Source organism: Hylobates moloch, unplaced genomic scaffold, assembly GCF_009828535.3.
Source record: "Hylobates moloch isolate HMO894 unplaced genomic scaffold, HMol_V3 SCAFFOLD_1, whole genome shotgun sequence".
Taxonomy (NCBI): Eukaryota; Metazoa; Chordata; class Mammalia; order Primates; family Hylobatidae; genus Hylobates; species Hylobates moloch.
Genome location: NW_026652276.1, coordinates 13,703,766 through 13,720,313, shown reverse-complemented (window position 1 = coordinate 13,720,313; position 16,548 = coordinate 13,703,766). Strand labels below are relative to the sequence as shown.

Here is a 16,548-nt window from a genome sequence, read left to right as displayed (position 1 = left end):
AAAGGCAGAGGAGGAATTTACAATTATAAATTTTCTAGATTAAATGCTCTAAGAAAAGGGAAGTCAGGGTCTAGAGTCAGGAAGGAGCGTGTCTAAATTTTGGTCAAGCTGACGGGAATGTCAGCGCTGTCTTGGTTACCTCTCTTGATTAAATTGAGTCCCAGTTTCTCAGACCAGTATCTTTCTCTGCCTTGAAGATACTCAGTAAAACCTCTACTAGTACTTCAGATGTACAGTAAGTGTTCTATCAACTAGTTAGATTCTATAATTTGTATTGCTTATCTGAAGAAGCAGTCAACATGAAATTAAATGAAATCCATAGGAAGTGAACTAATTATCTCTAAAAGACCAGCGTATGGGAAAAACAGTGATAAAGAGGCCCAAATTATAGAATCATGTACTAATTAGACCTGTTAATTCTGTTCAGTTCTAGGGTTACAAACCATATCCTCATTCTCCACTACACATTGTCACTATTCATATTATTTATTGCTCATTGGAATAGTAATAAAAGGTTCCAATAATTCTAGGAGAGATGATTATAAAATGAAAAATTCAATCCTTCTCCAAGGGGTTTAGGAATCCCCTGGGGGCTCAAAAATAGAATTTCCCTATATGCATATGTGATTAGGTCTATTTTTCAAAGAAGGTGGTCCATTGCCTTGCTTTTCTAAGTGTGGGTATGGACCTGCAGCCATGGCATCACCTGGGAGCTTGTTGGAAATATTTACTCTCAGGCCTCAACCCAGATCTACTCAATCAGAATCTGCGTTTCCAAGCAATCTGTTGGAGATACGTACATCCATTAGCATTTGAGACACACTGGTCTATAGCTTTTACTGAATTCACAAAGTATCTGTGATCCCCCGAATGGACAGGAACTGCTGTTGTAGAGTAAGCAGAAGTTGGCTTAATTTTCTTTCCACTGAGTTTAGACACACTACACTAAACTGAAACTTACCCGGTATTTTCCGAGTGCCTATTGTATGCAAATTATGCAAGGAGGTGCAAACATGAATCAGACAATTGCCCTGGGGAGAAGGGCACACTATACTATCAGTGAGTCAACCTCATCAGAGTCCAAGTGATTCACATGGAGTTGATTCACCTCCAGCTCCAGGGGTGATCATGTGACTCAAGCCTGGCCAATCTGAACAATGCATTCCTTGGGTCATAGTGATTGGTTCAGAAATGGGCATGTGACATATGAGAGCCAATAGGATGCAATGAGACTTTTGCTGAAAACCACCTGGAAATGACGTCCCATTCACTCGTTCCCGACTTGAACCCAAAGAGATTTTGCTTCCTTGTGGGAGGAGCTTGTCTGATAATGGGGCCAACGGAGAGAAAACAGGAAAGAGGCCACAAGAGAAAAATCCATGTCTTGATGACATTGTTTAAGTCTCTAATCTACTCCTGGATTTTTCTGGTTACATGAAACAATATGTTCTCTTTTTGCTTAAGCTAATTTTCTGCCATGTTAAATTAAGAATCCTAACTGGGATTAATCAGGGTCTAGTAAGTTAAACTCAAGGTCAAGTCCAATTAATGTCAATACCAATTTTCATAGAGGTATTGAAAGAAAGCTGGAATTTCTCAGTAATACCTGTACTTGCCAAAAGCTAGGAAAAGTGTTCTATAATGCAGAGGCAGTTTTTTTTTTTTTAAATCTGTGAATTCTAGAAAGAAAACGGAAATAAAGTCTTCACTCTCAAAGATATAATGTACAATTATTTGACAAGCCACAAATTACCTAGGATTCATGTAAAATTTATAGGACACAAGCTTTGTTAGTAGCTACAAAGTCAGGGAGATGTGATTACCTGGAAATAAAGCCTCCTCGTTTATTAGTTGATTTATCACACTGTATTGTGTTTCTCGAAATTTGGAGACTTTTGGGCTTTTTGAGATTTTGAAGAGTTGAAGGATAAAAGAAGACTTTAAAAATTGACAGTGAAATTAAAACCTAAGGAAGAATAATTTGTGGAAAACAAATGCTCATCATTTTAATCTGGAGCTGTTACGTATCACTGTAATGTACATTATGTGTATTTTTCTTGTAAATTAATTAAACAATTTTACTTACATATCTTCAAATAAATAATGTTATAGTGATTTATATAATAGGAGCGAACATGAGTGCACGGAATGATAATAGTAGTATTTTAGTTACTGTTTATTTTTAATAACATTTGTTTTGGAGGAGGGATATTTTATTCGTTGGGCCCAAGACACTCTCTTTCCATCCTTGAAGCTGCCATCCTGGATTTACTAGCTTGGCTAGTTTGGTACCTCCTAAGGAATACATAACATCTGAAAGATGATATTGTGGGATTCTGAAATAGAATTTTCGTACTGCTCCTAAAAGAGAAGATGATTCTGTTTTTGTTTATCCAGTAGATTTGTAGAAAACAAAGCTAAGTAACCAATGCCTACTGTATCTGCTCTAGTTCAAATACAACTTAGGAATTTGAGAAGATAATAGAAATTAGGAGTTGATGTGAGAAAAGCTCTGTCAAACTTTAAGTGGTGATATTTAAGAGAAATACAAATGCAGACTTTTCTCAAATATAAAGACACTTTGATTCCTATGTTACAGAAGCTTATGTGTAGCATCTCTTTGGGGTTTACACTGATCTGTGCTGAGCTAACTATAGATGTAAGTGAATGGCTTAACAAGAACTTATGTCTTACCTGTGAAACTTCAAAATCTGCCTGGAGATTTCCAGAGGCTAACCCACTTAGGACGACAATTTCATTTTCTTTTGGTTGTTGGACATTCATGGAACTGATAAGTTTTGGAAGATCCGGTGAAACGTTGACCAGTTTCTGTAAAGCAAGAATCTTTATTAGTTTAGCTGATTTCTTTTCACCAAATACTACTCACAAACTACTTTACCTTCAGAAATAATACTCATAACTGCTCATACATATAGATTGCTTAATCTACTAAGATTCTTACTAGAAGAAATTTTATAAAATGGAAGCATGCAAGTTTAGATTGAAAGAGAAAATACAAGCTTTAAAAACTCTTTAGTTCTACATTTTACAAAAGTAAAAATTTTACAGAGTAAACGAAGTAAACATTATGATAGTAATTACTATCATACCATGTATAAACAGTAACTTGGAAAAATTTTCCCTTTTAAGACCTTGCATAAAAGATTTTTTTTAACTAATAATCTTCTGATATGGCTTGGCTCTGTGTCCCCATCCAAATCTCATCTTGTAGCTGTTATAATTCCCACGTATTGTGGGAGGGACCTGGTGGGAGATGATTGAATCCTGGGGGCGAGTCTCTCCCACACCGTTCTTGTGATAGTGAATGGGTCTCATGAGATCTGATGGTTTTAAAAAGTGGGAATTTTTCTGCACAAGCTCTCTCTTTGCCTGCTGCCATCCACATAAGATGTGACTTGCTCCTGCTTGCCTTCCATCATGATTGCGAGGCTTCCCCAGCCAGGTGGAACTGTAAGTCCAATAACCCTCTTTCTTCTAAGTCCAATAAACCTCTTTCTTATGTAAATTTTCCAGTATCGGGTATGTGTTTATCAGCAGCATGAAAATGGACTAATACCTCTTCCTTTCTAATTTTTAAGAATAATAATTAATAAAATTTGACTAGCATTGATTTTACTCTATGTACTAAGCACTATGCTAGAGCCTGTATATATGTTAAATCTGACTACATTTAATCTTCACAATAACCCTATATGGATTAGGTACCATTATTCCTTTCATGTTATACACAAGTAGCCTCAGGACCAGGCCCAGTAACTTGCACAGTTCATGTAGCTAAATCAGTGCCAAGGTGTCTGTATGCTCTTAGCCATAGCAGACAATTATTTCAAATCACTCACGTAAACTCTTCAACCACACTACTCTTAGATGCCAACTTGCTTTGGCCCTCCCTGCTCTCCCCTTTGATGGACTCTGCACCGTAATTCTATCAAATACAATTGTATGTGCAATTTCTTTTGAAAATTCCATAGTACTACACAGATGATGATATTTGGGGCTCGGTGAAAATTTGTAATAAATTAGCTGTGTAGGAAACTGGGTTTGAGATGCTTGAAGTGCAGCATTGTCAATATGGGAATAACTGTCAATAACCAAGTAATTGCAGGTCTACTGTTCTGTGAAAATCAAGTGGCAAATCGTGTGCTGTTATACATTAAACAGTGTTACACCAAATGGTAAATTCAAACCATTGTCTGCTTTTGGCATGGAATGGCAACCTTATTACAGCACTTAATTCTTCCCATTGTATCAGCAGGCTCTAGTTCCAGAGGACTGAATAGATCTTCAAGTCCTTGCATACTGTCAAGCATTTACATCAGGGCCGTCACTGCCTTGGATGTGCTTGGGGAATTTTAGCTGCAACAGGATGCAAAAAGTTCAAGCCAAGGGTACAGGTAAAGCATTTGAAGAAAGCAGCAGGAAGAAGCAAATCTGAGAGACAGAGGGGAAGGTTGGCTGGTATCAGCAGGTTTTGGAAAATTCTTAGAAAAGTCATTTACAAATAGCCATTTTAAGGCACTGATGGGCAAGAGGATGTGTGCCTGTTTGGACAGTTCTGCCTACATGGGAAAGCAAGTTTCACAAACGTAAAAAGGGCAAACGGTAAAGGGTAAGTGCTAGGGAAAGGGTCAGGGAAATGGCCTGTAATGAAACGATCTAACTAAAGAGTCTCCTACAAAATGAGCATTATTTACAGATGAAATCAAGTTGATTAGTCCTTGTAATGACCTCCCGGACAGCTTGAGTTTCAAATGTTACCTGTTGCAGGTGCTCTGTACTGCATTCATCCTTGTTCACATCAAGATTCACAAAGCAAACCTGGGAAAGAGGGCAAAAATAGTACATTAAAGTAAAAAACCTGACTGTCTTTTTAGAAGAAAGAAAGCAGGAATCAATTGGGGCAAATGCTTTGGGAGTCTTCCACATCTTAGACAGTTTGGTGTAGAAATAATCATTTCAGGCCAGGCGTGGTGGCTCATGCCTGTAATCCCAGCACTTTAGGAGGCTGAGGCGGGCGGATCACAAGGTCAAGAGATCGAGACCATCCTGGCGAACATGGTGAAACACTGTCTCTACTAAAAATACAAAAATTAGCTGGGTGTGGTGGCAGGCACCTGTAGTCCCAGCTGCTCAGGAGGCTGAGGCAGGAGAATTGCTTGAACCCGGGAGGCGGAAGTTGCAGTGAGCCAAGGTCATGCCCACTCCAGCCTGGCGACACAGTGAGACTGCATCTCAAAAGAAAAAAAAAAATGAAAAAAGAAAGAAAAAAAGAAATAGTCATTTCACTTTTGAGCCTCTAAATAGCTCTCCAACACCCTACTCAGCTTCCCACTGGTTACAACAAATGCCCTCTTCCTTTCATGGCCCAACATACTAAAAAAGTCTGCTTGTATTAGAGCCAATAGAACAGTTACAACAAAATCTTCAAGTTTATAAGGTGTTATCAAATCTCATGAAATAGGAAAAATAACTTTTCATGCTCTAAGTCTTTTTGTAATTGCAATAAATACTTTTCTCTATTTTCTCCTTTCCTCTTCTCATTTTTGCTCCTTTTCTCTACCCACTTTTAATGTAGTGCATAATAAGCCAGGACTCCTCTTTGCCACATTGTTTTAGTTCCTTTTACTTTATTTAACCTTGTTGTACAATTTGCTTCTTTGTTAGCTATCTTGGATAAACATCTGAATGGGTTAGTCTAAAAACAATAGCCATAATATTAATAAATCTGAACAACAATGAAACATTGTTATAAAGTCATATGTTGCATAATGAACAATATTTTGGTCAAGGACTGATCACATATACAACAGTGGTCCTTTAAGATTATAATACCGTATTTTTACTGTTTTCACCTTTTCTATGTTTACATATGTTTAGATATACAAATACTTAATGATTGTGTTTCAGTTGCCTGTGGTATTTAGGACAGAAACATGCTGTACAGGTTTATAGCCTAGAGGTAATAGGTTATACCATATAACCTAGAGGTACAGTAGGCTATGCCATCTAGACTTGTCTAAGTACAGTCTATGATGTCCAAACAGTGACAAAATCACCTAATCATGCATTTCTCATAACATGTCCCCAACAGTAAGGGACTCATGCCTGTAATTTAAATCCCAAATATATCACACAGTTAGAAAACTACTATAAGCATTCAGATGGGGTTGGAGAAAAGAAAAAGTTTTCAAAGAGGTTAGCTATGTTTTTGAAAGATAAAAAGACTTTTGTTGGGTAGGCAATGGGTGAGGACCATCACTAGCGGGTTGGGTTGGACAGACAGCATGATTAATACTTTGAGGTGAGAAAGTGTAACACTGTCAAGCCACAGGGAATAAGAGAATCTGATTGCAGGCAGGCCTAGAGGAAGGGAAGTGTTGGTAATTAGGTCTACTTAGGTTTGTGCTAAATGAGAAAATGCAAATGAGGTTCTCTAATACTTTGCTAGCAATCATCCAAAGGTTTTTATTTCTAACTAGTTGATTTGATGATACAAAACTGAGAACATTAATTACCTGGAATTTAGTTAGACATTTGAACTTTCAGATGCCTGCAAATATATGGGGCTTTCTGATCTTAGTTACTTTTTGGGATCATGGTTTCTTAGTCCATCTTTTTTCTTTTTGAGGTTAAAAAAATAATGGAAAGGTTTTGAGAAAGATCTTAAAAACTGAAATAGAAGTGTAAAGATCACTACTGCTTTAGTCCCAAAGAATAAGAGATTTCTTCAAGTTTCATGGGCTCACAAGATCCTTGAAGTGCAACCCTAGGATGCACCATCTGCCTGTTAAGAATAACTTGATGGGCATTAGGGAGAAGAAAGGGCATGAAAGGACCCACACGCTCATTCAGAAGTTCTTTTTGCTCTGGGTTAACAAGATGGAAAAATAGGAAGAAATTGGCATGAGTCCCTTTGCAGACAGTGCAAATGGAAGCATAAATAGAAGATGGAGCTCAGAAGCAGTTCATGATCTAGGGAAGTTTGAGAATATTCATATAATAATTGAAATTTTGCCCTTGGAAAACTAGTTCACTATCCATCAGTCCTCAGGGACTTCTAAATAACATGCAGTTGGCACTGGAGGTATTGAATTGATGAGAAGATTTTCCATTCACCTTAAAGAAAGGCCCATTACCTTGCCCCTGGGCATGACGAAGCTTTTATTATCCTGCATCACAGTGGGAGAGGGCAAAGCAGAGATCAGAGAGCAAAGAAAGGCAACTATAGTAGCAATTTTTCTGCACTCCAATATTTTCTTTAGTTCTCTGAGGATGAACTCTCTTTTCACCCATTTTAGGCTACTATATGAAACTCTGCCTACACCTGGAGGATACTCTCCACATTTGCTAGCTGAACCAAGATAAAAACAAAGCAAGACACAAACCAACTTCTTGGTTATAGTTCTCATGCACATCTTTCAATATCTTGGTAGTAGGGAATGATCCAGGCTTCTTAGGGCCTGATGTGCACGCAATGTGGGGAGGCCTTCTTTAAGAAACGGAATAACGGCCAGGCACGGTGGCTCATGCCTGTAATCCCAGCACTTTGGGAGGCCAAGGCAGGAGGATCACAAGGTCAAGAGATTGAGACTATCCTGGCTAACATGGTGAAACTCCCTCTCTACTAAAAATACAAAAATAAGCTGGGTGTGGTGGCACACGCCTGTAATCTCAGCTACTCAGGAGGCTGAGGCAGTAGAATTGCTTGAAGCCTGGAGGCAGAGGTTGCAGTTAGCTGAGATCATGCCACTGCACTCCAGCCTGAAAAAAAAAAAAAAAAAAAAGGGAGTAACAAAAAAAATTCTAAATTAGGTGTGAGTGAATATTTACTTATTTAGAAGGAAAAACGGAATCACAAGAAAGCTAGAACTTAAAAGGGCTGGCAAATATTAAAAACATAAAAACTGCCAGAAATACGATATCTAATCAACTTCCCAATGCACCTCCATAATATTTTTTGTCTTTTTTACATTTTTGACTAATACTCTTTGGTCACTTCTTTATGTGAAAGCAATATTGAAATATCATCTTCTCTAGAGAAACTAGAAAAATAAGCCAGTTTTCCTCTGATATGGTTGACTGATTTTTTTAGCTTCCAATTTTTTATTGAAAGTATGTTTTTCAAATCAACAGGGGTGGAGCCAAGATGGCTGAATAGGAACAGCTCCAGTCTACAGCTCCCAGCGTGAGCGACGCAGAAGATGGGTGATTTCTGCATTTCCAGCTGAGGTACCAGGTTCATCTCACTGGGGAGTGCTGGAAAATGGGTGCAGGACAGTGGGTGCAGCACACCGTGTGTGAGCCGAAGCAGGGTGAGGCATCGCCTCACCCGGGAAGTGCAAGGGGTCAGGGAATTCCCTTTCCTAGTCAAAGAAAGGGGTGACAGATGGCACCTGGAAAATCGGGTCACTCCCACCCTAATACTGAGCTTTTCCAACGGGCTTATCAAATGGCACACCAGGAGATTATATCCTTCACCTGGCTCGGAGGGTCCTACGCCCACGGAGCCTCCCTCAGTGCTAGCACAGCAGTCTGAGATCAAACTGCAAGGTGGCAGCGAGGCTGGGGGAGGGGTGCCCGCCATTGCTCAGGCTTCAGTAGGTAAACAAAGCAGCTGGGAAGCTCGAACTGGGTGGAGCCCACCACAGCTCAAGGAGGCCTGCCTGCCTCTGTAGGCTCCACCTCTGGGGGCAGAGCACAGACAAACAAAAGACAGCAATAACCGCTGCAGACTTAAATGTCCCTGTCTGACAGCTTTGAAGAGAGTAGTGGTTCTCCCAGCACACAATCTGAGAACGGGCAGACTGCCTCCTCAATTGGGTCCCTGACCCCCAAGTAGCCTAACTGGGAGGCAGCGCCCAGTAGGGGTGGACTGACACCTCACACGGCCGGGTACTCCTCTGAGACAAAACTTTCAGAGGAACAATCAGGCAGCAGCATTTGTGGTTCACCCATATCCACTGTTCTGCAGCCACCACTGCTGATACCCAGGCAAACAGGGTCTGGAGTGGACCTCCAGTAAATTCCAACAGACCTGCAGCTGAGGGTCCTGACTGTTAGAAGGAAAACTAACAAACAGAAAGGACATCCACACCAAAAACCCGTCTGTATGTCACCATCATCAAAGACCAAAGGTAGATAAAACCACAAAGACGGGGAGAAAACAGAGCAGAAAAACCGGAAACTCTAAAAATCAGAGTGCCTCTCCTCCTCCAAAGGAACGCAGCTCCTCACCAGCAACAGAACAAAGCTGGACGTAGAATGACTTTGACGAGTTGAGAGAGGAAGGCTTCAGAAGATCAAACTACTCTGAGCTAAAGGAGGAAGTTCGAACCAATGGCAAAGAAGTTAAAAACTTTGAAAAAAAATTAGACGAATGGATAACTAGAATAACCAATGCAGAGAAGTCCTTAAAGGACCTGATGGAGCAGAAAACCACGGCACGAGAAATACGTGATGAATGCACAAGCCTCAGTAACCGATGTGATCAACTGGAAGAAAGGGTATCAGTGATGGAAGATGAAATGAATGAAATGAAGCGTGAAGAGAAGTTTAGAGAAAAAAGAATAAAAAGAAACGAACAAAGCCTCCAAGAAATATGGGACTATGTGAAAAGACCAAATCTACGTCTAATTGGTATACCTGAAAGTCACGGGGAGAATGGAACCAAGTTGGAAAACACTCTGCAGAATATTATCCAGGAGAACTTCCCCAACCTAGCAAGGCAGGCCAACATTCAAATTCAGGAAATACAGAGAACACCACAAAGATACTCCTCGAGAAAAGCAACTTCAAAACTCATAATTGTCAGATTCACCAAAGTTGAAACGAAGGAAAAAATGTTAAGGGCAGCCAGAGAGAAAGGTCGGGTTACCCACAAAGGGAAGCCCATCAGACTAACTGCTGATCTCTCAGCAGAAACTCTACAAGCCAGAAGAGAGTGGGGGCCAATATTCAACATTCCTAAAGAAAAGAATTTTCAACCCAGAATTTCCTATCCTGCCAAACTAAGCTTCATAAGTGAAGGAGAAATAAAATACTTCACAGACAAGCAAATGCTGAGAGATTTTGTCATCACCAGGCCTGCCCTAAAAGAGCTCCTGAAGGAAGCACTAAACATGGAAAGGAACAACTGGTACCAGCCACTGCAAAAACATGCCAAATTGTAAAGACCATCAAGGCTAGGAAGAAACTGCTTCAACTAATGAGCAAAATAACCAGCTAATACCATAATGACAGGATCAAATTCACACATAACAATACTAACCTTAAATGTAAATGGGCTAAATGCTCCAATTAAAAGGCACAGACTGGCAAACTGGATAAAGAGTCAAGACCCATCAGTGTGCTGTATTCAGGAAACCCATCTCACGTGCAGAGACACACATAGGCTCAAAATAAAGGGATGGAGGAAGATCTACCAAGCAAATGGAAAACAAAAAAACGCAGGGGTTGCAATCCTAGTCTCTGATAAAACAGACTTTAAACCAACAAAGATCAAAAGAGACAAAGAAGGCCATTACATAATGGTAAAGGGATCAATTCAACAAGAAGAACTAACTATCCTAAATACATATGCACCCAATACAGGAGCACCCAGATTCATAAAGCGAATCCTTAGTGACCTACAAAGTGACTTAGACTCCCACACAATAATAATGGGAGACTTTAACACCCCATTGTCAACATTAGACAGATCAACGAGACAGAAAGTTAACAAGGATACCCAGGAATTGAACTCAGCTCTGCACCAAGTGGAACTAATAGACATCTACAGAACTCTCCACCCCAAATCAACAGAATATACATTGTTCTCAGCACCACACCACACCACACCTATTCCAAAATTGACCACATAGTTGGAAGTAAAGCACTCCTTAGCAAATGTAAAAGAACAGAAATTGTAACAAACTGTCTCTCAGACCACAGTGCAATCAAACTAGAACTCAGGATTAAGAAACTCACTCAAAAACAATCAACCACATGGAAACTGAACAACCTGCTCCTGAATGACTACTGGGTACATAACGAAATGAAGGCAGAAATAAAGATGTTCTTTGAAACCAACCAGAACAAAGACACAACATACCAGAATCTCTGGGACACATTCAAAGCAGTGTGCAGAGGGAAATTTACAGCACTAAATGCCCACAAGATAAAGCAGGAAAGATCTAAAATTGACACCCTAACATCATAATTAAAAGAGCTAGAGAAGCAAGAGCAAACACATTCAAAAGCTAGCAGAAGGCAAGAAATAACTAAGATCAGAGTGGAACTGAAGGAAATAGAGACACAAAAAAACCCTTCAAAAAATCAATGAATCCAGGAGCTGGTTTTTTGAAAAGATCAACAAAATTGATAGACTGCTAGCAAGACTAATAAAGAAGAAAAGAGAGAAGAATCAAATAGACACAATAAAAAAATGACAAAGGGATATCACCACTGATCCCACAGAAATACAAACTACCATCAGAGAATACTATAAACACCTCTATGCAAATAAACTAGAAAATCTAGAAGAAATGGATAAATTCCTTGACACATACACTCTCCCAAGACTAATCCAGGAAGAAGTTGAATCTCCGAATAGACCAATAACAGGCTCTGAAATTGAGGCAATAATCAATAGCTTACCAACCAAAAAAAGTCCAGGACCAGATGGATTCACAGCCGAATTCTACCAGAGGTACAAGGAGGAGCTGGTACCATTCCTTCTGAAACTATTCCAATCAATAGAAAAAGAGGGAATCCTCCCTAACTCATTTTATGAGGCCAGCATCATCTTGATACCAAAGCCTGGCAGAGACACAACAAAAAAGAGAATTTTAGACCAATATCCTTGATGAACATTGATGCAAAAATCCTCAATAAAATACTGGCAAACAGAATCCTGCAACACATCAAAAAGCTTATCCACCATGATCAAGTGGGCGTCATCCTTGGGATGCAAGGCTGGTTCAACATACGCAAATCAATAAACGTAATCCCTTTGAAACGCATTCCCTTTGAAAACTGGCACAAGACAGGGATGCTGTCTCTCACCACTCCTATTCAACATAGTGTTGGAAGTTCTGGCCAGGGCAATCAGGCAGAGAAGGAAATAAAGGGCATTCAATTAGGAACAGAGGAAGTCAAATTGTCACTGTTTGCAGATGACATGATTTTATATCTAGAAAATCCCATTGTCTCAGCCCAAAATCTCCTTAAGCTGATAAGCAACTTCAGCAAAGTCTCAGGATACAAAATCAATGTGCAAAAATCACAAGCATTCTTATACACCAATAACAGACAAACAGAGAGCCAAATCATGAGTGCACTCCCATTCACAATTGCTTCAAAGAGAATCAAATACCTAGGAATCCAACTTACAAGAGATATGAAGGACCTCTTCAAGGAGAACTACAAACCACTGCTCAATGAAATAAAAGAGGATACAAACAAATGGAAGAACATTCCATGCTCATGGGTAGGAAGAATCGATATCATCTACTAAAAATACAAAAATTAGCCAGGCATGGTGGCGTGTGCCTGTAGTCCAGCTACTCAGGAGGCTGAGGCAGGAGAATCGCTTGAACCCAGGAGGCGGAGGAGGTTGCAGTGAGCAGAGATCGTGTCACTGCACTCCAGCCTGGGTGACAGAGTCAGACTCTGTCTCAAAAAAAAAAAAAAAAAAAGTTCTACATTCTCTGAAATCTTATGATCACTAGAAGGTATAACCTTGGCTTAGAGTAATTGTATTACTCTATGTAATACAGTGCAGATTTGCTGAATGAATCTAGGTGGTATTGTGGAGTGGAGGACACTGGCGGAGGTGCAGATGCTGGCTGTGCTCTCAGCTCCCATGCTGTTGTGAGGAAAGGAGATGGGAGCCATGTGCTGTGGCTTGTGAATTGTCAGGTGAGTCTTAGAAACAGAGCAGCTAGTCATCTTCTACTAGTCGGCAGTCTTAAGGCCGAGCCATAACTATGAGGACTACTCTTGTTTCCTGGAAAAGGGAGAAGAAAGGGAAAGTGGAAATTAAAGGGCCCAAGTAGGAGAGAGCAGAAGAAAAAGAAACAAACAAACAACAACATAAAAACAAGCAATCGTGCAAACAAACAAACCACCAATGGAGCGTCACAGGTACTGGCTTACTCCTGGAAGGAGCTGCATTTAGGTCTGAAGACCAACTGGCTCTGTGAGTAGGAGCACTTAACCTGCCTGCATGGCACATCAGAATCATCTGGACGGCGTTCTTACACTTGTATGTTCCTGGGCTCTGAACCACAACTATTTAATCAAAATCTCTTGAGTTGGGGCCTGGGGATATTTACTCAATTATTTATCAATTCTTACTATTATTATATATTTATTTTTTAAAGATAATGGCTTTATTCAGATGTAATTTACATACCATAATGATGTATCCATTTAAAGTGTGTGATTCAATAACTTTTAGTATATTCATCGTTTCTAAAAGAAGCTATATCCATTAGCAGTCATTCTCCATTTCCCGCAGATACCCTCTTCCCAGCCCTAGGCAACTATTAATCTACTTTATATTTCTATAGATTTGTTTGTTCTGGAAATTTAATATAAATAGAATAATATGTAGTTTTTTGGTGACTGAGATAGAATATTTATAAAGAACTGCCATTTCTGAGAACATGAAACAATTAAAATTTGGCTCCTTGCCTGTAATTATTTTTTTCTGCCACCCAAATTCTATTTACTTGGCATAAGTATTTATTTCTGTTTAATTACATAAATGTTATCTACTGACCTAAGAAATTAAATTGCCTTTTCTAAACCTTTATTACTTATGTGTAAGAACAGAATGTTATTTTGTTTTTCAGGGCTATGGAACATTTAATTAAGAAATGACTTCCATCTTGTTCCCAGAGGTGTTTATGACTTAATGGATTTAAATGGATGCCAGCATTATGGGTGCTGCCTGTTATCATGTGTTACAATACCAGGGCATGATTGCAAGGAATGTGCAATAGGTATCCAACTACATACATGAAATTACAAAAAGACTGCAATTTAAAACGGAAATATAGACATGTTGAAAATATCAACCAATCCCTAGTCATTATTACTGATCAAATTTCAAATATGAATAATGCTGAGAGAACTTATAGACCTGCAGACAACAGATCTTTTATTATTAGAGAAAAAAATATTGGATCAGAATGAGCAAATGCCAGCTTTTATGTGCAGATCAAACATGTGAATCCAAGGCATAATTTCAATTTCTCAACACAATGTATGAAAGGATATATAGGTTAGCTTTATTTTAAACATTTAAAAGAGTTAGTTAGTTGAGGATGCACTTTTTTGTTTTGTTTTGTTTTGTTTTGAAATGGAGTCTCCCTTTGTTGCTCAGGCTGGAGTGCAGTGGCATGGTCTCAGCTCACTGCAACCTCCACCTTCCAGGTTCAAGCAATTCTCATGCCTCAGCTTCCCGAGTAGCTGGGACTACAGGCATGTGCCACCATGCCTGGCTAATTTTTGTATTTTTAGTAGAGACAGGGTTTCACCATGTTGGTCAGGCTAGTCTTGAACTCCTGACCTCAAGTGATCCGCCCATCTTGGCTTCCCAAAGTGCTGGGATTACAGGTGTGAGCCACTGCGCTTGGCCGAGGATGTAGTTTTCGTTGATGTTAAAAAGCTAATCAAATAATTGACAAAAATCTTCCTCAGGTACAATGAGACAACCTAACTTTGACTATAGTGTAAGAAAAAATGCTATAGACCACATGTATACATATGTAACAAACCTGCACATTGTGCACATGTACCCTAAAACTTAAAGTATAATAATAATAAAATTTAAAAAAAGAAAAAAATAATAAAAGAAAAAAAAGAAGATGTGGCACATAGACACCACAGAATACTATGTAGACATGAAAAAGGATGAGTTCATGTCCTTTGTAGGGACATGGATGAAGCTGGAAACCATCATTCTCAGCAAACTATGGCAAGGACAAAAAAAACAAACATCGCATGTTCACACTCATAGGTGGGAATTGAACAATGAGAACACTTGGACACAGGAAGGGAGACATCACACACCGGGGCCTGTTGTGGGGTTGGGGGAGGGGGGAGGGATAGCATTAGGAGATATACCTAATGTAAATGATGAGTTAATGGGTGCAGCACCCAACATGGCACATGTATACATATGTAACAAACCTGCACTTTGTGCACATCTACCCTAGAACTCAAAGTATAATAAAAAAAGTAAAAAAAAAAATGCCACAGACACGATAAATTGAACATAAATATTGCATGCTTTACAATTTTGTAGAATTTTGTGTTTTAACTCTCCCACTAAGCTTCCATTAAAGACTTTTTTTCACCTTTAAAGTAATAAAACATGACATCTAGTGGTTGCTTTCTCCCTCTTCTGAAAGTCACACACGTTTGCAAAGAGAAAATATGAAAAAAAGATAGAAAGTCATGTTTGTAATCTGAACAGCTCAATTATTTTAGAATAGATAAAAGACAATTTATATACTTAGAATCATGGTGAATAAGTGATAGTGAACTTAATTTTAAAATGCAAATAGTTTATCTAAACTAAACATCTAACATTCATCTCTCATATGTTTGACAACCAAACTACTAAATAACTCCAAACTTTACCTCTCCAAGAAGCCTCAGGTATAACTGAGCAAACACTTTGTGCATCTTTAATAATTAATGCTGCAATCTCACAACGATAGACTGGATTAAGAAAACGTGGCACATATACACCATGGAATACTATGCAGCCATAAAAAAGGATGAGTTCATGTCCTTTGTAGGGACATGGATGAAACTGGAAAACATCATTCTCAGTAAACTATCGCAAGGACATAAAACCAAACACTGCATGTTCTCACTCATAGGTGGGAATTGAACAATGAGAACTCATGGACACAGGAAGGGGAACATCACACTCTGGGGACTGTTGTGGGGTTGGGGGAGGGGGGAGGGACAGCATTAGGAGATATACCTAATGCTAAATGACGAGTTAATGGGTGCAGGAAATCAACATGGCACATGGATACATATGTAACAAACCTGCACATTGTGCACATGTACCCTAAAACCTAAAGTATAAAAAAAAAAATCCCAACAACTCGATAGCAATGACTAATGGCACAACTTGAGTGACTCTACACATAGGGAAGTAGAAAAATATTTAGAGGATTTAGTCCTAAAACTGCAATGCAGGAGAGGTGCTTCTTTTTTTTTAACAGAATTATCCAGATTGAATATCTATATTAATAAACGACATCAAGTGGTTCTTAGTTTCACAGGTACTCTAAGAACCACTCTATTTGGCCTGCTCCAGGTTTGCATATGAAAACATTAGCCCAAGGCATGAATCTGAAGTACTATCCCTATAGATTGGATGCTTTAGAGACTCATTAATTTAAATCTTCTAACAGACTGCCAAGTGTTGAGAGGTAACTCACTTTTCAAAAAAAAAGACCATTAAATTCAAGCCTTTGAAAAATGGAATTCTGTGAACTATAGTTGACACATAATGAATAC

At 39.1% G+C, this 16,548-nt stretch overlaps 1 protein-coding gene across 5 annotated transcripts in view; it reads right to left on the bottom strand.

Annotated features, from left to right (window-relative positions):
- SPHKAP (SPHK1 interactor, AKAP domain containing) overlaps window positions 1–16,548 on the bottom strand; it is a 194,594-nt gene that overhangs the window by 41,648 nt on the left and 136,398 nt on the right. For all 5 annotated transcript variants that reach the window (XM_032754081.2, XM_032754077.2, XM_032754084.2 and 2 more), the window contains 2 exons: window positions 4,780–4,839; window positions 2,695–2,829 (listed from right to left, as the gene is read on the bottom strand). In XM_032754081.2, coding sequence (XP_032609972.1) covers window positions 2,695–2,829; window positions 4,780–4,839 — 195 coding nt within the window. The remainder of the gene's footprint in view (window positions 1–2,694; window positions 2,830–4,779; window positions 4,840–16,548) is intronic.